At 43.7% G+C, this 26575-nt stretch overlaps 1 protein-coding gene and 1 long non-coding RNA gene across 3 annotated transcripts in view; one reads left to right on the plus strand and one right to left on the minus strand.

The window, feature by feature from the left end:
* Nucleotides 1-26575, minus strand: part of LOC135054997 (coagulation factor VIII-like) — a 638500-nt gene that overhangs the window by 474063 nt on the left and 137862 nt on the right. For both annotated transcript variants that reach the window (XM_063958535.1, XM_063958534.1), the window contains exons 6-8: nucleotides 13958-14035; nucleotides 10908-11129; nucleotides 737-986 (exon numbers count right to left, since the gene is read on the minus strand). In XM_063958535.1, the coding sequence (XP_063814605.1) occupies nucleotides 737-986; nucleotides 10908-11129; nucleotides 13958-14035 (550 nt within the window). The remainder of the gene's footprint in view (nucleotides 1-736; nucleotides 987-10907; nucleotides 11130-13957; nucleotides 14036-26575) is intronic.
* The window catches only part of LOC135054998 (uncharacterized), a 221347-nt gene that overhangs the window by 176673 nt on the left and 18099 nt on the right, over nucleotides 1-26575 (plus strand). The gene's annotated exons all lie outside the window — the stretch shown is intronic.

A 26575-nucleotide genomic window follows, 5' to 3' on the forward strand; every position in this document is an offset into this window, starting at 1 on the left:
GTCAATTTGACTCATTACATGCCGCTGGCCGTGCGCCCTCAGGGCAACTGCGCTGTGTGCCAGGCCCACCTGGCACACACGTAGTTACGGCCCAGGTCAGGGGACACATCTCTCTCTCTCTCTTTCTCTGTAAATATGAATGCTTCATCCCTATACCCCACATTCCTGAATCTATTCTTCTAGAAAAATAACACTGGCTTACTGGCTATATGGTTGTGGAAGCACAATAAGAAAGAAACTGAGGTTGACACTATCAGCAGTTCCATATATTGGACACCTTTTGCATTCAGACCCTGAGTAGATTCAATCTAGACATTCCCAAACATAACAATGAGCAAAATGCTTAAAGACATATAAAATTTGGGAAGTTTATAGCAAACTGTTAAGAAGCCTTACGAATATATCATTTAGGAATGTATTAAGGTGGAATAGGTATCACTACTGGGGTCAAACATGTTCATTAATTTGCAGGATGGCCATGTAACATCTCTGAGCTTTTAAATTCATTGCTGGCTATCTTTAAAAGAGAAATCAACTTAACATTTTTTTTTATTGACCCCTCTACTAGAGGTATTCTGCCCTATGCCAAACAGCTCAAGGGGTGGCTACCCTTATAATACCCAGATTTTCCCTTTACAATATAAATGGCACTACCCAAAATGTTTTACTTTTTTGAAAGTATTTATTTACATAGTGTTTAGATAAAAATCATAGCTTACACAATTTGTCTACTCACTTTTTTTCACTTTCTGGTTGATAGTCCCACTCTGTCTCTATGGCGCCAACATAGTGTGTCCATGTTACAGGTTTACGTTTGCCAGCAGATCGTACTTGAATATTTGATATGTCATTATCATTATCTTCCAAATCCCATATTGTAGAATCGTAGTAATCTTCATCTTCATAATCATATAAGTCTGATGCACGCATTTGCTTTACAGGCAAAGATGCGCAATCTTCTACTTTGATCAAAGATGTCATTGTGCCTGTTGAGTGTAGTTTATTACTATTTTATATAAAAAGTTATCATGAACTTCAAATCCCATAATTATTATCACACCTGACTGTATTACACCAATAAAAAAATACACAAATTTTACAAAATATAGGTAAACACAGGAATGATAGGCTGTGAAAAGTTGGAGCATAAAAGAGAGTGATCCACTGCACTACACAACCACACACGGGGTGCAAGAGGGATGCGGCAACATTGTTTAAACAAACAATAAAAACAGACAGAATATACGTTAGCTGACCAACTCCACCAGTCTTTCCCTCTTTTCAGTCTTATACAATACATCACAAAAGATTGTGGGTCACATCTTTTCATCATCTCGTATGTGAAACACTACTTGTTACTGTAAATATCCATTCACCTATTCATGTGGCAGCAACTCAATTCATAGAAGCATGTAGACATAGGCAGCAGGATCAGAAATGTGATCATAGTGACTCTGATTGTGAAATTATTGTTTGTGACATATGGGGTGGTATACTGTATCTCAGGAACTACTGATCTCCTGGGATTTTTGTGCACATCAGTATGTAGAATGCATAGAGAATGTTGATCAAAACAAAAATATATATATATATATATATATCTGTGAGTGGGCAAAAATTATATTGTTAATGAGAGAGTTCAGAGGAGAAATCCCAGACTGGCAGTAACTCAAATAACCATATATTGTAACAGTGGAATGCAGAAGTGCATCTCTGAATGCACAGCATACATAACTTTGGAGCAGATGGTCTACAACAGCAAAAGACCACACACGGTTTCTTTCTTGTCAGGTACTAACAGGAATCTAAAGGTGCATACACACTAGTAGATTTTGAGCTCAAAGTAGATCACTTTTGCCATTTTGAGCTACTGTACTTTGAGCTCAAAACCTCCTATAGTGTGTATGGACGGATAAAGAGTCGTGAGTGCTGATGCATGCTCCCGCATCATCGCTGGCCGCCACCATCCGTCGGCTTGTTTTACTGGCCGAGTGAACCACTTTCCATAGTCTCCTACTGTGGAAAGCTTTTCACCCCTATGAACATCGCTGGGCCAGGTTAAAATCGCTCAATGTGTCTACACTGAGCGATTTTCCTGTCAGCTATGTTCACATCATCGCTGTGCATACACACTGGGCAAAAACATCCAGTGTGTATGCACCTTTAGGCTACAGTTGAAGACTAAAAAAAGTCACATGGTTGGTCTGGTGAATATAGATTTCTGCTTCAACATGAGGGTTAGACCTCAGCATAAACAACATGTCGCAACCACATCCCCTCAGCATTCACCATTATTTTGCAATATATATATATATATATATACACATATATATATATATATATATATATATATACACACACAGTGTATGTATATATATATATATATATATATATATTTTAGAGATGAGTGGGCTTAGTCCTCAGAGAATCTAGCCCACCTGAACTTTCCCAAGCAAGGGTAATACAGACCACCGCTCTGATCCCCCTGCCAATTCCAGACTTCAAATTGAAGCAAAACATGATCATTCCAGCATCTGATTCTCACAGGTTTTTCTCTCTACGGTGATGAGTCAGTCACCATTTCACACTGGGCCACGGTGCTGACTTCATGCTTCGTCCTTCCACTCCAGTGGCTGTTGTGTTGACTCCATGCTGTGTCCATCTCTAGTGGCTGCTGTGCTGACTACATGTTGTGTCCATCCACTCCAGTCCCCTCAGGCTACTTAGCATTAATATTGTTTGGGTTAGATTATAGTTCAAGTAGTTAGCAAGCTATTGTTTAATATTGTTTTATAGTGCATACCCCAATGCGTTCACATAAATATAAGCAGTGTGACTCTGTAGTGTCACTTGTCATTTGTAAAAAAAAAAAAGTTTGTAAAAAATAGTTTCTTCGAAACTTGGTGCATGTCTGTACTGCACTGCATTTGATCACAACTTCACATGTGTCGAGTTCATTGATAGGGATAATTATAACAATAAGTTGACAGAAGAGCTGGTGCAGCAACCAAATACTAGCACTGCAGTTGCTGCCGCCAGTTATGATGATACTGGTCCTTCAACATCATCTACAAAAGCAAATGTCTAAGGGCATAGAGGGTTTAAGTCATGGCATCTGAAATGTAAAAAAAAAAATAGTTCACAGTGGTAAAGGAAAAAACACTTCTGATAAGTTTACTGCAAAAAAACATAAAATTGCCAACATGCCATTCCTCATGCACAGTGGCAAGGACAGGCTCAGACCTTGGCCTTTATGTATGAGAGGCATCTTATTCCCTTTTATAACAATGTAAGCCCTTCTCACTAATGCTGCATTCAGATCGCAAATGCCGGATCCTACCCGGTAAGAGAAACGTGTCCTTACCGGGTGGGATCCGGCATTTGCGCTCCTCTGCTGGCTTTCCGACCCGGCAATATACCGGGTCGGTTGCCATAGCAGTGGGGGGGGGCAGCAGCAGCAGGGGGGGGGGTGGAGGCGTCACTGGGAGATGAGCTCATTTCCTGCGCCGCCTCTCCCTATGCTGTGAATGGGAACCGTGTTGCATCGACGCGGCTCCCATTCACACTGCGCCTGACCCGGTATTCAACCCGGTAATAACCCTTCTTTTTTACCGGGTTGAATTATCGGGTCAGGCGACCCGCTAATTCTGCAAAGGACCTTTCACATCGCACACTGACCCGTTTCGACACGGCAATATGCCTTGTCGATACCGGGTTTTTAGTGCGATGTGAAAGGGGTTTAAGAGTATAGAAGAGGTGTAAAAAATTAACACTGGAAAATCAGTGCTGAATAAAACAATAAGGCAATAGAACAAACTGCATTCAGAAACATCATAAATCCTGGTGGAGAGTCTATGTGTGTCCATGAGTGCTATGTGTGAGCCTGACCTTTCTCTTACCATACTTGTAGAGAAGCCTCCTTCCACCATTTCTACACCCTCTGAAAATGTGGAGATAAGCAACAGAAGTATAGCTGGTGATATAGAAATTGAGGATGCCACTGTGGAAGTGCAACAGGATGAGGGGAATATTTGTGCAGCCGATGCCAACACTAATGAGGATGTTAACAATGAGAATGCTGTTTGTGTAACTCAGGCACCAGTGGAAGCAGTCCTTGCAAGTGATAAAAGGCCATTGTCTTACCTGGGCATATGACCAAAAAATCCACCTCTTATGTGTAGAATTTTTCACCAAAACCTTGAAAAACACTTGTCTAGCCATCTGTAGCATTTGTAAAGCCACAGCAACTAGAGGTAAGGACCTTAAACTCTTCCGTGTTACATTTTTTGCAGTGAGCTCATGGAAAGCTTTTGGCAAAAATAAAAAATTGACACTAAAAACATGACAAACAGCAGTCCAGCATCATCTACCACCCTTCTTTCAGCTAGATCCCAGCACCTGCAATCTCCACTGCAAACACCTTCTTCATCAATATCCTCACTAATGATGGGAGTAAGTCCTTCATCCCGGATAAGGCTAGGTGACTCCTCCCCTTTCCAGGATTCCTCAGAAGAATCCTTGAGCCCTTGGCCTGCTGCTGCTGGGGGTGGATCTTCATCCAAGAAGAGGACCAAGAAGACTACTAATAGTTTCAAAGAACAATTGACTGTTAAACAAGCCTTTGCAAGAGGAAGCAAGTATGAAAGCGGTCACCCACTCATACAGTGGATCATTTACACCATGATGGCTATGCTAGTTTTAGATCTGCATCCAATATCCACCACTAATGCATCTGGTTTTAGACAGTTAATTAAGGTCCTTTGTCCCACTACCAAATTCCATCTTGGTTCCATTTTACTAGAAAAGCAATTCCTTGCCTGCACCAGCACATTAAAAAAACGAATTATTAGCCTAGTACCACACACTTAACTACAGATATGTGGACAAACAGAACTGGGCAAACAACAGATTACAAGACTGTGACAGCCCAATGTCAACAGCACCTAAAAAACAATGCCAGCTCATTCAGAGGCAGGCTACTCTCTGTATCGCCATCTTCAATAAGAGGCATACCGCTGACAACCTGTTAGAAAAGCTAAGGGATGTCATAGCAAAATGGATTACCCTGCTTGGACTATCCTCTGGATTTGTGATTTCTGAAACTGCATTCTGCATTCTGAAATCACAATTTCTGAATTGCATTCTGAAAATGCAAAAAATATTGTGAAAGCTTTACAGATGGGTGAATTCCAACACATCCCATGTTTTGCTCAATCAAATTGGTGGTACAGAGTTTTTTAAGAATGACAAGGGCGTGCAGGAGATGCTGTCTGTGGCTGAAAAATGTTGGGACATTTTGGAATTCAGCAGCTGCATGCAGAAGACCTGCCCCCAATTTGCCCTGACACCAACTGAAACAAGGTGGAATTCCATTCCTTGCATGCTTCAGTGGATGGAGGAACAGCAAAAAGCTATCAAAAGCTACACAACAAGCCATAACATTGGGAGAGGAGGTGAAATGTACCATACTTCAGTGCAGTGGAGAATACTTTCCATGATGTGCAAGGTGCTGAAACCATTTGAAGTAATCACCTGTGAAGTGAGTTCAGACAATGCCAGCTTGAGTCAGATGATTCCTCTACTTAGACTTTTGGAAAATCAGCTAAAGAAATTGAAAGAGGAGATGAAACAAAGTGATTCCACTAATTATGCCACACTTGTAGATCAAGCCCTTTATTCATTTTGACAGGATCCAAGGATTGTCAGTATCTTGAAATCAGATCACTACATTTTGGCAACCACACTTGATCCTAGGTTTAAGTTGTATGTTGTGTCTTTCTTTCCATCTGATTCAGATCTTTAGAGATGCAAAGAGCTCCTGGTGAGCAAGTTGCCAGTTTGAGTGGTACTGTACATGACATGACAACATCTCCTCCTCTCCAGTAACCTAAGCTTCAAGTAAAAAAAACAGCTTTCCTAAGAGACCCAGTGGTGATGCCAAGTGTCAACACAACATTGTGACATCTGATCAGGTCTAAAAGAATTGCTCAAAATTAGTGACACCTCTACCGTAACTCTATCTGATACAGTCAACATCCAAAAAATGGTGGAGGATTATATAAATGACAATTTACAAATAGGCATGTCACAGAGTTCCTTCAAGTACTAGAAGAAAAAAGGCAATTTTGAGGCCCTTGTACAAACTCGCTTTGCATTACTTCAGCTGCCCACCCTCCAGTGTGTTCTCAAAAAAAGAGTTTTCAGCACAGCGAGGAACCTTATCAGAGATCAGCGCAGTGGCGTAAGTTCGTCCCAGTTGCCCGGCGGCAAGATAAATATTGGTGCCCCCCTATTTCCTATATTAAGATAAAGATGTGTGTGTGTATGGAGTGTTCTGAAAAAAATGTATATACTGTATTTGTACATTTCATTGTCTTTTAATTTAAATCACACATTCTTAGCAGTCATTCCCAGGATTAGAACCCTTGACCTGTTACACTGACAGCAAGACACTTTACTGATGGAGTTATTTGCTCCTGTAGAGGAAGCATGAGAATTCTAACTATATGAAGTTACATGTAATTGTCAGAGAAGTATCTTCATATAGTTAAAATTCTCATATTTTCTATACAGGAGCAAACCGCTTCATCAGTAAGGTGTCTGCTTCCAGTGTAATAGGTTGTGGTTTCTAATCCTGGGTGTGACACTTGTAAAATGTGTATATTCAGTATAATAAAGAGGGTGTGATTTGTAAGGTGCAGGGACCAGTGAGGAAGTCAGCCACTGAAGAGATAGCAGCAGCTCTCAATTAACTTAATTCAATGGTGTCACAGAATGGGAGGAGAGGTGCCCCCTACAGAGCAGGAGCCCGGCGGCAGATGACTCCGTTGCCTCCCAGAGTTCTGCCTCTGGATCAGCGTAAGAGGCTTCTTCCTCAAAATGTGGAAAAGATAATGTTTATCAAAATCAACTGGAAATTCCATGAGGAAGACTTTAGCTGGCAAGAACATCAAAGTACAGAAACTTCTGTAATGGTGGATTCCACCGGGGATGAAATAAAATTGTGTATGGATGATATAAACACTGATGAAGGTGAGGAATTGGATAAGGAGAATGACCTCTTCCAACTGTAGAGAGGATTAACAACACTGGGGGTAATTGTGAGTTGATCGCAGCAGGAACTTTGTTAGCAGTTGGGCAAAACCATGTGCATTGCAGGGGAGGCAGATATAACATGTGCAGAGAGAGTTAGATTTGGGTGTGGTGTGTTCAATCTGAAATCTAAATTGCAGTGTAAAAATAAAGCAGCCAGTATTTACCCTGCACAGAAACAAAATAACCCACCCAAATCTAACACTCTCTGCACATGTTATATCTGCCTCCCCTGCAGTGCACATGGTTTTGCCCAACTGCTCACAAAGTTCCTGCTGCGATCAACTCAGAATTACCTCCACTGTTAGCTTCCTTAAGCCCATTGGTAGCTTGTTTTGTGGGTGCCCAAACAACCCAAGCACTTCAGCCACAAAAGTGGCAGTCCCTATTGCTGAAGTGCTTGCCTTTTGTTTGTGCCGATTCTCTATCTCTTACTAACCAGCCAGCTTACTGCAGCTTTTGGCCTAAACTAGATAAAAACAACATTGTGAACTGCAAGGTGGTCATTGACTGGAAGTGAATGTTATTGAGCTTAATACTACCGTAGGAACCCAAAAAGGCCCGAATTATGTAATTTGACTAGTTTTTAGCAATTTCTGCAAAACAATTACAGACCCAAAACTAAAACACAAAGTTAAAACAGACTTAAAACCAAAACACGGGGGTCGACGTACATCTCTAGTTTAATATATATATATATATATACACACAGTATATATACCAAACAAAAAACCCTCCTCCGGCGCTGTATTCAATACTAGTAGAATAAAATTTGAACAAGCTGCCTTATTCCACTAAGTCCCCTGGTAGAAAGAACTAAGTGAAGTAAAAATGCGTGTCGATAGTAGAATTGGCACCAAAGGGTCGTATCAACACCCAATAATTAAACAAACCCTTACTGGGATTTACACATTAACAAATTAAACATTAAAAATAACAATAAGTTCCTTCATAAAATGTATTATAAAACATATGACAGCTTCAATGTCCATCACCATACAAAAGTATAAAGGTAATTCTTTCCCACAGTTGACACAATTAGATGGTCACACTGAGAATGAAGTGTAAGCAAGTCTCAACAGAATTCTCCTTTTTCCTTATTGTAGATTGGAGGTCGCGTCACACAAACAGATAACCAAACGCATTTTGTCTTATACAAAAGACTTCATCAGGGGTAAATCTCAATAGTTTGGTAAAAACTGTCAATGAATGAATGAATAAAGCAACAGGAAGAATCATTCTTGGACACTCGATATAACCAGGTAAACCACTAAAGATTTAAATGCGTGGTCCACAAAGCCTCATAGTTTTGTCATCTATGTAACATACAGATACTCAGGTAAACAGGATCCTCCTATAGGTATGCAACCCTTCAGTGAAACATCAGTGGTAACCCTGTATATAGCTTCAGGAAAGAGATTGCACTTACCAAACTTAATTGTAGAGGTGCTGTCAGGAATCGTCGTTCGGCTGTGTCTCACTTATCAGCGCGCTGGTGTGCAGGCCTCCGGAGGTCATGGCCCCAGTTGCGGCTGCATGGATGCGCTGACCCCGAGTGTCATCTCCCGTGTCGCTGAGTACCCCTGAGTCTGGTCCTGTGTGTGTATTCCGCTGTGCGCCGGCATCCGGCCTGTATGGACGTTGCCATGACACCTGCACTCAGCTGATCCAGGCATCCAATCCAATGCTGTGCTTCCAGCCAGAGTTCAGTGACCAATCACCGCAGAGCAAGGGGTGTAAGTTCCAGTCTGTGGCTCACTCACATCGCCTCGGACAACGAGTCACATACAGTGTGCCTAGTTCTCATGGTTCCTGTTTCCAGCGTTCCTCCGTGGTTATCTTCATTGTTCCAGTTACCATTTCTACAGCTCTCCTGTTTACTCCGGACTCCAGCCACAGCCAGCCACAAACTTCTCAGCAGTAAGAGACTCTCCTCAGGTGTTCACTTCATTACCTTACCTGTGCACTCGTTATTAGCATATCATCTGTGCATCTCAGCAGTGATACCAACTTATTGCTTAGAGACTGTCTCCTGCTTGTGCCTAGTGTGGCCATATGGACTTGTGCTATATAGAAACTGTGTGTTTCTAAATATACCAGAGTTCTGCTTTGCAAATTCATTCAGTTATCAGTTCATCTCATCTTGTGTTATACAGAGACTGTGTGCTTTCAAGTATTACTGGAGTTCTGTTTATTTCATCTGCATTCAGTATCAAGTTATTTCATATTTTGTTGAAAGAGACTTTCAGTTGTTTGGATTCAGTTATCAATCATTGTTTTCTGCATTGCCGGTTTTCAGTTATTATTCATTATTATACCATCTGCTCTGTGCTAATAAACATGAGTGCATATGCGCAGGACTTTTATATTGCCTCCACGCTTTGTACATCGCACCAACACTGACCCACTAGTGCCCCCGCCATGGACAGACAAAACCAGAGACCTGACAGGTGCACAGTTATTGTTCACACAGCAACAGAGAAAAGGTGCATTGTCAATGATTCGGTCCTGCCAGGACCTTTGTTGAGACTTTAGAGCATATCATGCAGGCCAAACAAAACTATATATACACAGTATGGGAAGAGGCGGCACTCATCAGACTTCATATGAGTATAAATCACACATTGGGTTAGCCTGTGATAGAGTATGGTTAGGGTTAGGTTGCGGGAGGGATGGGTTAGTGTTAGAGGTAGGGATAAAATACTTACCGGGATCCGTTGGGATTTTCAAAATGCAGAAAATGTGACCTGAGTTACTGTGCGCAGTTTAGCTGCTAGTGTTACCAGAGCTTCTAAGTGAGGTTTTCCTAGCCCTCCACCAGATTCAAATTGTGCCAAAAAGTGAGAAGACTAGTTCACGCCAGCGCATGCAATAAAATAACAAGATACTGCTATTCACATGGATATGTCGGCAATCCGGTATCCTTATTTCTTTCCTCTGTAACATTGTTTCACATAAATGCAATACAAATGCCATTTCTTCTGAAGGCTAACCTTGAGAAAGACGCCTGGGAGGGTCGGAACGAGTGGGTGCCGGGCAAGTGAATCCGGAGGTGACACAGATTGAGCGGACGCATGCAGGAAGCCTGGAGCTGCAGCCTGGGATATTCCACATATGCATGCCTATAAGAACTGTCCGCTGCTAGTTATTTTTCATGAGCTACCATAAGGACATCTGCCCAGATGAATGCTTTTTATTGTGCATCAATAATTTTTACTCGATTTTAGACATTCCATGTACTTGCTGTGATTTTATTACATGGTATTACACTAGGTGGGTAATTCTGAGTTGATCGCAGCAGGAATTTTGTTAGCAGTTGGGCAAAACCATGTGCACTGCAGGGGGGGGGGGGCAGATATAACATGTGCAGAGAGAGTTAGATTTGGGTGTGGTGTGTTCAATCTGCAATCTAAATTGCAGTGTAAAAATAAAGCAGCCAGTATTTACCCTGCACAGAAACAAAATAACCCACCCAAATCTAACTCTCTCTGCACATGTTATATCTGCCCCCCCTGAAGTGCACATGGTTTTGCCCAACTGCTAAAAAAAATTCCTGCTGCAATCAACTTGGAATTACCCCCTATGTACCTTTCTCTCCTATTGTTCCATGTACTGCATTTATGTGAAACAATGTTACTGAGGAAAGAAATAAGATTACAGGATTGCTGACATATCCATCTGAAAAGAAGTATTCCGTTGGGATTTTGATGCTGCTGTCAGCATACTGACATTCAGGATTTCTATATCATGACCGAGCAAATACTTTAACATCATGCATTATAAAAGGAAATCACAGCTTTCTGCTTAATAGATACCTTCTGGGTGTGTCCGAGTCTGGCAGGAAAGTGTGTATTCTCCTTTTTCCCCTGGATGTACGATCGCTGTGAGAAAACTAAATGCAGTAACAGAAAGTATGGGGACACGATGGTCTCTTATTACAAAGTTATGCCTCTCCAGAGAAATGCTGTGAACCTCAAAATGTGTCCCAAATCCAATGACATGCAAATGAACTGGCTTCTGATAACACACAGTTTGCTCTAGTGGATAGAGAAACAAGTCATGTAAGAAAACTTTATAACAATATAGAAATATATTCTTATAGCACAACTGATATAAAGCAACAATTAAGCTGTAAGGGGATTTTTGTCTACAGGCAATAGTAGTCATTTCGTTGAACCAATACAAATGATTACACTAATAAAATCAGCAAATGGTCAGATAATGATATGGCTACACTGAGATTGAGGGGTCTATTTATTATTAGGAGCTCCTTCTCGATGGAAGATTATTTATAATCGCATAGCAATAACAACAAAATATCCTTCATGCTCCAACTTATAAACAAAAGTGAATTGTCAAGGGCACTGAGCAATAACCAAATGCCCAAAGATACTGGCCCAAAAAAACATACCAACAATGAGCGGAACTTAAGCACCTTTGTTTCAAATCACATGATATCACCATTATCTCAAATGGAACTAATTTGGCCTTTCAGTTAAAAATACATTTGATTTGCTTTTAAAAAATAGATATTATTATGAGAACAAAGCATTTTTATCATTTTGCTCATTTATCTTTATGCTTGTAAAATAGTATTGCTCATGAAAAGGTGATACCAATGAAACTTAACACATACAGGGTTAGACCGGTATTCAATTACCCATGATCATTGATCGCGGGTAATTGTGTCGCCGTGGGGACTATTCAATTAGCCCCAATAAGCAGGCGTGAGCCGCGGCTTATCAGGGATTTTGTTTCACCTGCCTCATGCAGGTGGAGCAAAATCCCCAAAAACGGGTCTGTTTCTGATGAAAACACACACAGGTTTCACTTAATATGTTTTCAGGAGAATTTTTTTTTTTTGGGCGACCTATCTGGATAGCCCCAAAAAAACTATAGAAGAAACATCAGTTAAAATTGAGAAAAACTTTAGTTTTTTACTCTGATGTTTCTGCGGGGGTAATTGTATTAAGAGCCTTATTCACAGTTAAACCAGCCAGTGGTAATTCATTTGATGTATTCAAAGGAATGTTGTTATTGCTATGAACATTGCTATTGCTATTTTTAATGGCAAAAGACCAGTTTTGCCCTTTCAAATATATGCCCCATATTTCTAATAATAGAGAAGTCATAACTAGACATATTTAATTTGGACATTTCTAAAAAAGTAACAAGTAACTGACTTGAATTGCTCTGACATAAGGTCATATGACTAGGAAGTCTATTTACCAGCCAATCATCTCCTAGCACCCATGTTACAAGCTGTGTTTGAAAAATGACAGTTAGGAGCTGGTTGGCTGGGATGTTATCTCCATCCACTTTATATCAATCCAAGGCTTTGTAAATAGACCCCTAAAACAAAAAACTAACCTTTTGAGAAAACAGCCAATCAATGTGTAGGAAATAATCACATAGGCCAACTAGAGATGAGCACGTTCGGTTTCTTGGAAACCGAATCCACCTGAATTTGCCAAATCCAAGTGGATCCAAGCCCTGGTTTAGATATTCCTGCCAGGCTCAGATCCAAAAATGAAGCAAAACGTTATCTGCCCGCTGTTGGATCTCTCATGTTGGCAGCAGTAACAGGAACTCAGTTCCCCGGCGGGATGCCATGGTGACCGAATCCACCAAAGGAGGAAGTCATACATGCCATTTCAAAGTCTCCAGCCTGCTATTAGAGCACCAGACTGCCACAGAAGAGAAGCCAACTGCTTCTATACTGCAGGCTGAGCTGGTCATCGACAGCGGTGACCCACCTTTCACAGGGACCATCTGGGAGAGGTGAGACCTGCTGAATCTGAACAGCCCACAGCACTTCTATTGAGTGGCGGTGCAGGGGGAGGTGTAGGGTTGCAGTACTGCCTGTACTTAGGGTGGGGGGGAGGTATGAAGGTGCTGTCTGTGCTAGGGGCAAATCAGAAGTGCTGCCTGTACTGGGAAGAGGGTGCAGTGCTACTCTGCTCCACAGCAGACCATGGAAACCTGGCAGGGATATTCCATTCGGGACAGAGGCAGGTGAATGAGTACTGTACCAGGGAGGATGGGAGCTGCTTCCAGTACATGTGCTCAGAATCACTGGGCTGTTCCAAGGTGACTGATGGCTCTCATGCTGAAGGTGGGGACACATTATGCAGCACTGAGCACTGAGCCTGAGGCCTGGGTCCTTAGCCCTACACTGCCCTCCTGGGAGCCCCTTAGCCCCACACTGCCCTCCTGGGAGCCTGCCAGCCCCACGTTGCCCTCCAAGGACCCCCTCACTTCCACAATGCCCTCATGGGGGGTGGGGCCATACCTGGGGTGGTGCAGCCAGTGCCACTGCATAGAGCACAGATGCCTTGTGGGTGGAAAAGGCTGCCATGATCTGTAATTGCGTAAAGCTTACTGCATACATTTTAATAGCGGTGCCCCTGCTCCTTCTCTGCCGGGCACACCGCTACTAATACAGTATATATTGCAGCAGGAAGAGATATTAAAGACTTTCCTCCGGGTATTCCAGTTTCCTCACACAATCCAAAAATATACTGGTCCATCCTGTCCCCTATTGCAGCTGTTAGCAGGGCTCCTGGGACAGAACCAATTGAATCTGCAGAAGCAGTGAGTGCTCCGCAGAGCTGTTTGAAGAGCAGCCATCACACTTGGATACCACTATGAACCACACAGGTGCTGCTGTACATGCAGGTGCCCCTTCAGAGCTTGGAGGCTGGAGGCGGGCATCTCTATTGCCTCTGGGAGTTCTGCCCCTGTTTGGGAGCAAATGGTCAATTGTCATTTGCTCCCATACATTATAACATTTTTGTTCCAACCAGTCAACTAGTTGGATGGTTGCAAAGATAATCTTAAAGTGTGTGACCAGTTTAAATCTTACCTGGAATAGAACCATTTATATGTCCATTGATTGTATGCAGCTGCTTATCTTCTAATTTATTTGAATAGTGACTGTGACCTACAAATGAAGAAACATTTTTAAATTAGTTGCATTTTTTTGTGTGCTGCACACCCAAAGTGCATACAAGCTTCCATCTTAAACCAATTTTTTCTGTGGTCAGCAGCAGATACAGAATTCTGAGGGAAAAACTCCATAGCATTCTAACTGTCCTCCTCCACTTATTGCCTGAGCTGTGTTTGCTTTGCAGCAGTTGGTACATTCCATGGAGGCTTAGATGTGTACGCAACTTTTTTTTTTTTTTGCAATTTTTTCTTTTATTGGTATAAAATAATAAAAAGGGTCACATTAGGCCTTTACAATCATAACAAGCTATAGTAAGTCTTGAATAAGTATTGTAATATAATAAAAGACATGGATGGCATAGATTCAACATATAAAATAAAAATATAGAACAAGGTTACAAATTAGAATGCCAAGCAATAGATTACTTTAGGTGAATTGTAATACTATAGGAGGATTGTAGCACTATAAAAGGATTGTAGTAGCGAGTCTTGGATAGGTCTCTGCAGGGGCATATCTACCCATTGGCCAGGATGGCACTTGCCAGGGGCACCAGGCAAGGAGGAGGCGCCACCTGGCGGTGTCACCTGTGGCCAAAGGTTAGAAAAGTAGTACTGTCAGACTGTACCTGGTGAGAGTCTGTTACTGCCGGCGCCGCTCCGGTGTCCGTAAGCACCGCACTGCACTAATGATCAGACTAGTGTCCGGCAGCATCACACTTGTAATCAGACTCAAAATGAACTACAGCTCCCAGCAGCCCTTGTTGTGGGGGTGGGGGGGGGCGCCAGCCTCTTACTTTGCCAAAGGCACCCGGACCCTAGATACACCCCTGGGGGTCTCTGTATATAAAAGGGACATACATCGATTAAAGGTTAGAAGGAGTTAGATTATCCATTCTGAAAGAGTGGGAACAAGGTTGATAATCTCACCCAGTGCATATCTTGTCAGATGTATGCATACGTGGAGCAATCTTTCCATGGTGAATACCTCTGCACGAAATGTGAGCAAATGGTCTCTTTGGAAGCCCATATAACTGATTTAAAGTAGACCATTGCAACATTGAGGGAGATTTCCAAACTTGAGCAAAGTTTGCAGCTTACTATGGAGGCAATGGGGGATCACGGAGAGTCGGACAAAGAGGACGACGAACAGGTAGGTAGTTGGATTACAGTTAGAAGGGGAAGAGGTGGGAGAAAGAGGCAGGCCAAATCTGAGCAGTCAAATCCCAGCAGATTCGCCCGACTGGATGAAGATACTGTGGATGGCAGTGCAGATTTGGTGGAGCTGGCAGAGACGTTTTCTCTAGCAGCCATAGAAACAGTCCCTCTAGCACATGGGGGGAAAGTTGTTAGCAAGGTACAAAGTCAGACTGTGGTGCTAGGGGATTCGCCCGGATAGGGCAATCTGCTTCCCGGGACCGCAATCGTCGTACAGTATGTTGTCTTCCGGAAGCTTGGGTACTTCACATTGCAGATCAGGTAGACAGATTGTTGGGAAAGACCTGGTGGTTTTGGTGCCCACTGTCACCAATGACAAAGTTAGTGGTAAATGGGATGTCCTTAAAAACGATTACAGGGATCTAGGTCGCAAACTTAAGGCAAGGACATTTAAGGTAATTTTCTCTGAAATATTACCTGTGCCACATGCTAGCCCAGGGAGGTAGAGGAAGATTAGGGAGGTAAATGTGTGGCTAAGAGATTGGTTTAGGAAGGAGGGATTTGTTTTCCTGGAACACTGGGCAGACTTTTCGGTCAGGCGCCATCTTTTTTGTCGTGATGGATTGCACCTGAACGAGGAGGGGGCAGCAGTGCTGGGGGGGAAGGATGGTTAGAGGGTTGGAGGAGATTTTAAATTAGGTGTCTGGGGGGAGGGATTAGCAAGAATTAAAGGAATGATCAATGAGAGCAGTAATGAGGGGTGTAATAAGTATAATGGGGTGGACAGTGAGGAGGGGAAAATCAGACAGCAATGGTAAATCAAGGAAAAGTAATTTAAGCAATGAAAAAAACATAATGAAAAGGGAATAACTAATTTAAGGTGTATGGTTGCAAAGGCAAGAAGCCTATCAGATAAAATGGGGGAATTAGAAATGATTGCAGTAAAAGATCAATATGATATTATAGGTATTCGGAGACATGGTGGGAAGAGTCTCATGTCTGGGCAGCAAACTTGGAGGGATATACTCTTTTCAGGAGATACAGGGCTAACAAAAGGGGAAGAGATGTATGTCTTTATGTTAAGCCATCTTAAAACCATATATAAAGGAGGTTATTTACAAGGGAACTGCAGATAACGTGGAGGCACTATGGGTTGAAATTTCAAGTGGGGAATAAGAACAAAAAAGCTATTAATAGGGACATGTTACAATCCCTCGGATATTAGTGGGACTGAGGAGGTACAACCCTTGCAGCAAATCGAAAAAGCTGCAGGACTGGGGAGGTCCTAATCCTTGGGGATTTTAGTTATCCAGAAATAAATTGGAACAAAGAATAATGTGTTACACCTAGGGTAAACAGGTAAATATACTAAAAGATGACTACTTGTCTCAAGTAATAGAGGAGCCAACTAGAATTAGGACTATACTGGACCTAGTACTGACTAATAATGTGGAGATAATATCAAACACTAAAGTAGGGGAGGCCTTGGGAAACAGCGATCATAATATGGTTCAACTAAGACTTTTTTAACTTTAGAAAAGCAAATTTCAGCATGCTGAAACAAGCACTAATGTACATTGATTGGGAAACTTTGTTTCATGGTAAGAACATTGCTGAAATGTGGGATGTTTTTAAAATGTTGCTCAATAAATATACTTATAAATTAATTCCCATGGGCAGTAAACACAGGAGTTCTAAATTCAAACCGATGTGGCTTAATAATGAGGTTAAGGAAGAAATGGTAAAAAGAGGCCTTCAAAGTGTTTAAATCAGATGGGAAGGCAGCGTCATTCCAATACTACAAGGAATGTAACAAAAAATGCAAATAAGAAATTAAGAGCAGATAAAATAGAAAACGAAAAGCAAATCACTAAGGAGAGTAAAACAAACCCTAAAAAGTATATACACGGTAAAAGGTTAAAAATAGAAAATATAGGACCATTAAAAGGAGAGTTGGGAGTTTTGATTAATGATGACAAAGAAAAAGCAGAAATACTGAACACATTTTTTTCATCAGTGTTTACTAGAGAGAACCAGATGGTGAAAGTAGTGAATAACATAAGTAATGATAATATACTATTTCTTAGTACTTGTTTGAGTGAGGAAGTAGTCAGACAGTGACTAAACAAAATTAAGATTAATAAATCTCCTGATCCAGAAGGACTTCACCCAAGGGTTCTTATGGAGCTAAACTCAGGGGATGCGGTCAATTTACCTACAATCAAAATCCTGATGGTCAAAATCATGACAACCATTGACAGATAGTCAAAATCCCAACAATGTCAAAATATGGACATTTAAAATACCAACATGGTCAAAATACAGACATTAAAAATGTCGATAGGTCAAAAAGTCGACATGATTTCTTTATGATTTTTTCATTGAAACTGACTTGTTCATACTTTACCATCTCAGTGGGAGATGGAATATAATAGTGCGCCGAGTGCAGCGAGGCACCGTGCCTGAAACATGGTGAGTGCAGCCAGCCATGTGAGGGGACGCGGTACATTTATACGGTGTCAATGTCGACATACACAACAACAAAAAATTGTGTCAACCTTTTGACTTGTCGATATTTTAAATGTAGGTATTTGACCTATTCTGTATTTTAAATGTCGGTATTTTGACCTTGTTGGGATTTTGACCATCTGTCAATTGTTGTCGGGATATTGACCGTCGGGATTTTGTCATACTAAAGCCAAACTCAGAACTAGCAAGGCCCTTATATTTGATTTTCTATGATTCAATTAAAACAGGCATGATATCAAAGGACTGGTGCATAGCAGAGGTAGTACCAATATTTATAAAGGGAATCAAAACTCATCCTGGTAACTATAGACCGTTAAGTTTGACATCTATAGTGGGGAAAATATTGGAAAGAATATTAAGGGATAGCATACAGGAGTACTTGGAGACCTCCGAGGTTATTAATAGGAACCAGCATGGTTTGTGAGGAACAGGTCATGTCAAACTAACTTATTTAGCTTCTGTGAGACACTGAACAATAATCTTGACCGTTGAAATGCAGTAGATGTGGTATATTTAGATTTTGCTAAAGCCTTCAAAACGGTGCCTCACATAAGGTTGATTTTCAAATTAAGAGAGCTCGGTCTAGCAAACACTATTTGTACTTGGGTACGTAATTGGCTGGATAACAGGGAACAGCAAGTGGTAGTTGATGGAATGTTTTCCAACTGGGTCAATACTCGGGCCACTACTGTTCAATATATTCATTCAGTGGCGGATCCAGGGGGGGGGCACCAAGGCACGTGCCCCCCCTGTCGTTTAGAAGAAGATTTTTTTTTATTGATAGTGCACGAAACTGTAAGGGAAAATGGGACGCGGCGGCGGCCCCTGCAGTACGGGGGGAGATGGTGCAGTCCTGTTGCTAGACTGCACTGAAGTCCCCCTCTGTCCGGTCCGCGTCCTGCTGCTGAGTGCCGTCCTGACACCCGTGCTGCTGCCAGCTGCTGTGCGGCGCTGGCAGCATGAAAAGCCCACTCCCCCCTTCCCTCACCTGTGTGTCAGTGGCTCGATACATATCAAAGGAGGGGGCGGAGCTACACGGACCGGAATGGGCGGAGCTAAACGGGACAGAAGGGGCGGAGCTACACGGACCAGGCTGCTGCAGTGCTGTACTGAGGGAGACAGTGGCTTAGGTAAGTGGTGGGTGACAGAGAAATGTGTGTGTGTGTGTGTGTGTGTGTGTGTGTGTGTGTGTGTGTGTGTGTGTGGTGGGCGTGTGTGTGTGTCTATGTGTGTGAATTGTGTGTGTGCGCACACGTTTTATGGACGCTACTACTGGGGGGGTGCATTACGTGTAAGGACGCAACTACAGGGGGGGCATTACATATAATGACGCTACTACTACTGGGGGGGCATCACATGTAAGGACGCTACTACTACTGGGGGGGCCATTACGTGTAAGGACGCTACTACTACTGGGGGGGGCATTACGTATAAGGATGCTACTAGAGGGGGGCATTAAGTATAACGCTACTACTACTGGCGGGCGTTACATGTAAGGACGCTACTACTACTGGGGGGCATTATGTATAAGGATGTTACTACTACTGGGGGGGCCATTACGTGTAAGGACACTACTACTACTACTGGGGGGGGACATTACATATAAGGACGCTACTACTACTGGGGGGGCCATTACGTGTAAGGACGCTACTACTACTACTGGGGGGGGCTTTACATATAAGGACACTACTACTACTGGGGGTGCACTACGTATAAGGACGCTACTACTACTTGGAGTGCACTACGTATAAGGACGCTACTACTACTGGGGGGGCATTACGTATAAGGATGCTACTACTACTGGGGGGGCCATTACGTGTAAGGATGCTACTACTACTGGAAGGGGCATTATGTATAAGGACGCTACTACTACTGGGGGTGCACTACGTATAAGGACGCTACTACTACTTGGAGTGCACTACGTATAAGGACGCTACTACTACTGGGGGGGCATTACGTATAAGGATGCTACTACTACTGGGGGGGCCATTACGTGTAAGGACGCTACTACTACTGGAAGGGGCATTATGTATAAGGACGCTACTACTACTTGGAGTACACTACGTATAAGGACGCTACTACTACTGGGGGAGGCATTACGTATAAGGACGCTACTACTACTGGGGAGGCATTATGCATAAGGACGCTAATACTACTGGGGGGGGCATTATGCATAAGGACGCTACTACTACGGGTGGGGCATTACGTATAAGATAAATAAGATTGTGCTACATTTTGGCGTAAATTTAAATGGGGGTACTATTGTGTTGCCATGCCCCTTGTGAGACCACACCCCTTTTCCCGGCGCGCGCCAAAGGATTATGGGAGGGCGCAAATTTATAGTTTGCAGGGGGGCGCCGAACACCCTAGCACCGGCCCTGCTGCAGCCAGATCTCCATATCTGACATCAGGTAAAGGTCCGCTCCCCATCCTACCCCTGGTACCTTCCGTCCACTCTTCTCAATGCCAGTACCAGGGAACAGTTTCCATAGCAGGGGGCCATCAACAGTGTTAGTGTGGGGGTACAGGGGTGGTATATCAGTGGGTAGGGGTAATTCTTTGTGTGCCCCCCACCAGCCCACTGCGCCCATCGATGTCATTGCCCCCCCACCTAGAACTTACCTGCCAGTTCAGTCACAGGGATCCCCCTGCCCCCTTCCCATCCTGCCTAGCGTCCCCCACCATCTCACTGGCCCCCCTCCCATCCCAATGTCTCCCACCCTACCAGCCCTGGGTATTCCCTCCCTTATTAAGCCCAGTGTACCCCCTTCTCCAACATAGTGCCACCCCTTCCCACCATGTCAGTGCCTATTTCCCATTCAGCCCAGTGCCCCCCTATATATCATCCACTGCCTCTCCCAATCAACCTCTATCTGGTGTCATCCATTGTCTCTCCCTGTCACCCTTTTAATGTCACCCACTACCTTTCCCTGTCTCCTACTGCCTCTGCCGTCACCTTCTCCCTCTCATCATCCACTTCCTCTCCCTGTCACCCTCTCCTTTCACACACTGCCTTTCCCCTGCATCACTATCTCGACATCCGCCTCTCTCTCCTGTTACCCTCTTCAAAGCATCACCCTCTCCCTCTCCATGTCAACTTTTCCCTGTCACCCACTGTGTCTCCATGTCTACCATTCCTGTCACCCACTAGCTCATGGATACAGCATTCCCTTTGAAGCCACGCTTATTATTGTGGGCCATACCCACTTTCCCAGGAGCGTGCTTGCCTTTGGCGCACAAAGTACCCCCCAAGTCATGGTGCCCCCCCTGTCATTTTTTTCTGGATCCGCCCATGTATTCATTAATGACCTAGGAGTAGGTCTGGATAGCTCAGTCTTAATTTTGCAGATGATACTAAACTGTGTAGGGTAATGGATGCTGAGTCCCTACAGAATGACTTATTTAAAATGGAAGTTTGGGCAGCTAAATGGAGAATGATATTTAATATAGAAAAATGTAAAGTTATGCACTTTGGGACTAAAAATAAACATGCAACCTAAAATTAAATAAGGAAAATGTAGGGGAAACGGTAATAGAAAAAGATTTGGGGGTGCTTATTGATAATGGACTTAAGAACAGTACCCAAATAAGGTATTAACATGCATAAAATGGGGAATTGAGACAAGGGATGAGAGTGTAATCCTGCCATTATATAAATCATTGGTACGGCCACATCTTGAATATTGTGTACAATTCTGGGCACCACACTATAAAAAAAGATATCTTAAAGCTTGAAAGAGTTCAGAGGCGAGCTACAAAATTGATAAAGGGGTTAGAGGCACTGGATTATGAGGAAAGATTTACTAGATTACATATGTGTACACTTGTCCTTGTGGGAGTGTACATCCCCCCCCTCGCCTGCGCGAACGAAGCCCTGCACCACCTGGCCATATGTATATCCAACATAGAACAAAAACACCCAGACTCTCTGCTTATAGTACTGGGTGACTTCAACAGAACTAACCTGAGCAAGGAGCTACCTAAGTACAAACAACAAGTCACGTGTCCCACTAGGGAAGGGCGCACCCTTGATCACTGCTACACTACCCTCAAGTCTGCCTTCCGGTCTATCCCGCGTGCTGCACTCGGCCTATCTGACCACTGCCTCGCCCACCTACTCCCTACCTATACACAGAAGCTGAGAGCAGTTAAGCCTGTCGTTAGGACTGTCAAGAAATGGACCAATGAGGCCAAGATGAAGCTCCAGGCCTGCTTTGACTGCACGGAATGGGGGGTCTTTGAAGCCTCGGCAACCGACCTGAATGACTTGACAGACACTGTCACATCCTACATCAGCTACTGTGAGGACATGTGTGTACCTACCAAGACTTACCGCATTTACAACAACAACAAGCCCTGGTTCAATGCCCAGCTCAGGCAACTTCGTCGAGCCAAAGAGGAGGCCTATAGCAGCGGTGACAGAGCACTATACAACCGTACTAGGAACTCTCTGACTAAAGGAATCAGGCTAGCAAAAAAGCGGTTCTCGGACAAGCTGACAAACGATCTCTCCACCAATGACCCCGTATCTGTATGGAAAGGAATGCAATCCATAACCAACTATAGGAAAACATCAAAGTCCACCGCCATGCACCAAGACCTTGCAGATGAACTGAACCACTTTTATTGCAGGTTCGCAAAAGAAGTCCCCTGCAACCCAAACAATCACCTCTACGATGCCCCGAACACCGACGGCCAACCCCAGGCACTGCAAGTCACCCAAGAAGAGGTGGAGGCATTGTTCAAAAGGACCAAAACCAGGAACGCTCCGGGTCCTGACGGAGTGTCACCATCTGCCCTAAGAGCATGTGCGGGTCAGCTCGCCCCCATATTCACCAAGATCTTCAATAAATCGCTGGAGCTACAGAAAGTCCCTTCCTGCCTCAAAAGGTCTACTATAGTCCCGGTCCCCAAGAAACCCACTATCACGAACCTAAACGACTACAGGCCGATAGCACTGACGTCTGTGGTCATGAAAACGTTCGAGCGTCTGGTTTTGAATCACCTGAAAACTGTGACTGGCCCCCAACTGGACCCCCTGCAGTTCGCCTATCGCTCGAATCGGTGTGTCGAGGATGCAGTCAACCTGGGCCTGCACTACATTCTACAGCACCTAGATATTCCCGGTACCTACGCGAGGGTCCTGTTTGTCGATTTCAGCTCGGCCTTCAATACAATCGTCCCCAGCATCCTCCACCCCAAATTACTTCGCCTAGGGGTCCCAGAAGCTACCTGTTCCTGGATAATAGACTTCCTGACAGATAGGACACAGGTGGTGAAAGCGGGGGAATTCACCTCTCAAGCGCGGTCCATCAGTACAGGGGCCCCTCAGGGCTGTGTCCTCTCACCCCTGCTCTTCTCCCTGTACACAAATGACTGTACCTCAGAGGCGCAATCAGTAAGGATCATCAAATTCGCCGATGACACCACCGTCATCAGCCTCATCAAGGATAGGGACGAATCGGCCTATAGACGGGAAGTAGACCGGCTGGCCCAGTGGTGCATCCACAACAACCTTGACCTCAACCCCCTCAAAACTGTTGAGCTGATAGTGGACTTCAGGAAGAAGTCATCTAGTGCACCTCCGCTAACGATTGTTGACAGTGTGGTATCGCTAGTGGACTCCTTCAAGTTTCTAGGGACCACAATCTCCAGGGACCTTAAATTGGGGTCCAACACTGACGCCACTGTTGGGAAAGCGCAGCAGAGGTTGTTCTTCCTCAGGCAACTAAGGAAGTTCAACATCCCACAGAAGCTCCTGCTCCTCTTCTACTCCGCGATTGTGGAGTCGGTACTGTGCTCCTCGATACTCGTATGGTACAGCTCCGCCAGCGCGAGGGACAGATGCAGGCTCCAAAAGGTGGTCAGAACCGCAGAGAAGATCATCGGGGCCGACCTTCCCTCAGTCCAGGACCTGTACTTGTCCAGAGCTAAAAAGCGGGCAATGAAGATAGTAAAAGACCAGCTACACCCCGGCCACAGCATGTTTAACTTGCTTCCTTCAGGCAGGCGTTACAGGGCTGTCCCCGCCAGATCCACCAGAAGCCTCAAAAGTTTCTTTCCCCAAGCTGTCCGCCTGCTAAACTCCTGAACATTGACTGACTAGACGTACATGTAACTCACTTGTGTCACTACGGTATACCTATCTGTGTAACTTTACTTGCCCCCCACACACAAACAAACACACACACACACACACACACACACACACACACACACACACACACACCTGCTTACCTGTTACCTACTTGGCTGTTGTATAGCAAACCGAAGACAAATTCCTAGTATACGTAAGTATACCTGGCCAATAAAGCTGATTCTGATTCTGATTCTGATTGAAAAGAGGCATCTAAGAGGAGACATTATTAATATTTACAAATATATAAAGGAACAATACATGGAGCTGTCAGGCGATTTGTTTATTGAGAGATCTCTTCACAGGACATGCGGACACCCTCTGGGAGGAGAGAAAATGTCATACCCAACGAAGGAAGGGGTTCTTCACAGTAAGGGCAGTAAGGATTTGGAATTCTGTGCCAGAGAAGGTAGTAATGGCGGACTCAGTCAGTCAATATGTTAAACTGTTCATCTCAGAAATCTTCATATTACATGGTCTTCCTCAGGAAATTGTTTTGGATCGTGGTCCGCAATTTGTCGCCAAGTGTTAGAAGTCTCTTTGCTCGTCACTAAACATCAAATTAAACTTTTCCACCGCCTATCATCCACAAACGGATGGACAGAGAGTAAATCAAGATCTTGAGACTTTCTTTCTACTGTACATGTCTTCATCCCAAAATAATTGGCTAGATTTTCTTCCACTAGCGGAGTTTGCTCATAATAATCTCTTTCATTCCTCCTCAGAGTCCACACCATTTTACATTAATTTTGGTTTCCAACCCCAAGTTCCAGAGTTCCAACCCCTTCCCGCTCAAGAGGTTCCAGCGGCAGACCAAACGCTTAAGCAGTTATCTACAATTTGGAAACAAGTGCATAAATCTTTGATCAAAACATCCAAGTGATACAAATTCTTGTGGATAAGAAATGAAAGACAGCTCCTAACTACAAAGTAGGAGATCAAGTATGGAAATTTACACATAACCTCAAGTTTAAAGTCCCGTCCAAGAAATTTTGGGACCTTTTCCTATCGAGAAGATTCTTTATCCTATGGCATACAAAGTGATTGTCTACCTCTCTCAAGATTCCAAACGCCTTTCATACATCTCGAACCCTTAGTTCTCAACCAATTTTGTGCTACATTCTCCAGACCTCCTAAAATTAAAACTATGAAAGGTGAAGAATTTGAAGTCAAGGAAATTTTAGATTCCCGTCGCCGATATGGTTGTCTTCAGTACCTCCTTGATTGGAAAGGATACGGCCCAGAGGAGGTGTCTTGGGTCTTTGCGAAGGATGTCCATGCTCCAAGATTGATTCAAATATTCCATGCCAAGAATCCTAGTAAGCCTCGAAGGTGTCCGGATTCCACCCTCAAGTAGGGGGGTACTGTAATGAGGCAGGTACTCACCGCCATGGGGTCCGGCCACTGCCGCTGCGGCTGTTGGCACTGTTGTGCAACCACAGGAGGACATGGCATGGGCGCTCACCTCCGCGGGGTCCGGCCGCTGTCGGTATGGCTGCCATGGTGCTAGTGTGGCTGCAGGGGGGGCAGTCAGCAGTGAGGATGTAGTGACTTCTGGGAGGCCATGAGGATTGAGGATCAGGTAAGCTGCAGTGCTTCTGTGTGTTTGCAGCACAGGAGGCAGCCATGTTGGAGAACAGATTATTCTGTGCCATGGCTTCACTTCCTATAAATAAGCTGAGCTTTAGGCACTCTCTGCCAGTGCTTTGTTGTTACTAGACAGTATCCCAGCTCAAAGCTCCAGCAGATTTATCTGTGTCCATCAATGTGTCCTGGTCCCTACTCCGCTCCCTGTGTTCGCTAGCCATTCCTCGCTGTTTGATACCTGCCAGGTCCCCAGTACGCTGTACAGTTAACTGGGCGGTACCGCCGGCCTATCCTGAGTCCTGTGGTTGGGTGCCATCTTCCCCGGAATATTCTTCTCTTAAAGGCACAGGCAAAGAATTGTTCAAGTCTCGCATTAAAGATTCAGCCTCAGTCTTCACAGTTCTCCAGTCTTGGCTTACAATTACCCAGAGTCCACAGTTCTTCAGTTTATCAACCTCATCTTTTGAATATCCAAAGTCTGCATTTCTCTCGTCAAGTCTTCACAGTTTTCCACAGCTTCTCCAGTATCCAGTTTCTTCCAGAGTTCTTTAGCCATGTCTTTCAAATACCTGGGACTACAATTCTTTGTGGCTCTTAACCAAACTTACAGTATCCTCTTTGTCATTCTCATGAACTGCCTCCAGTGAATCAGCATAACTCCCCTCAATACATTCAGACTTTTATTTATCAGTTGCATTGATGTGTGTTTGTTTCTTCAATAAAGTATATGAGAAGGAATTATCTTTGTCCACCCTAGTTTCCTCCATACAGAAGCATCAACTCTTTTAATTGGTCAGAGTCCAACGGATTCACAGATATGTGCGAGTTCTCTATCTCTTTTATTTATATATATATTTATATATATATGTGCACATATAAAATATGCGTAGGTTTACCATGCTATCCATTTAAACTGGGACACTCATGGATTACCCAGGTTCTGTGGCTGGCTGACTTTAAGCCTGTATTTCACCTGGTTACCCAGCAGCCAGGCACTAGTCTCCTGATTGCCAAGTTCATATTAAAAACACTCTAGCCCTCATTTATTATTAGTATTGGTTGAGCAGCACATTAGCCTTTTTTTATTTCATTTTATTGGCTGTTTACATTGTTATTCCCGTGAATGGG

This window comes from Pseudophryne corroboree, chromosome 3 (assembly GCF_028390025.1).
Source record: "Pseudophryne corroboree isolate aPseCor3 chromosome 3, aPseCor3.hap2, whole genome shotgun sequence".
Taxonomy (NCBI): Eukaryota; Metazoa; Chordata; class Amphibia; order Anura; family Myobatrachidae; genus Pseudophryne; species Pseudophryne corroboree.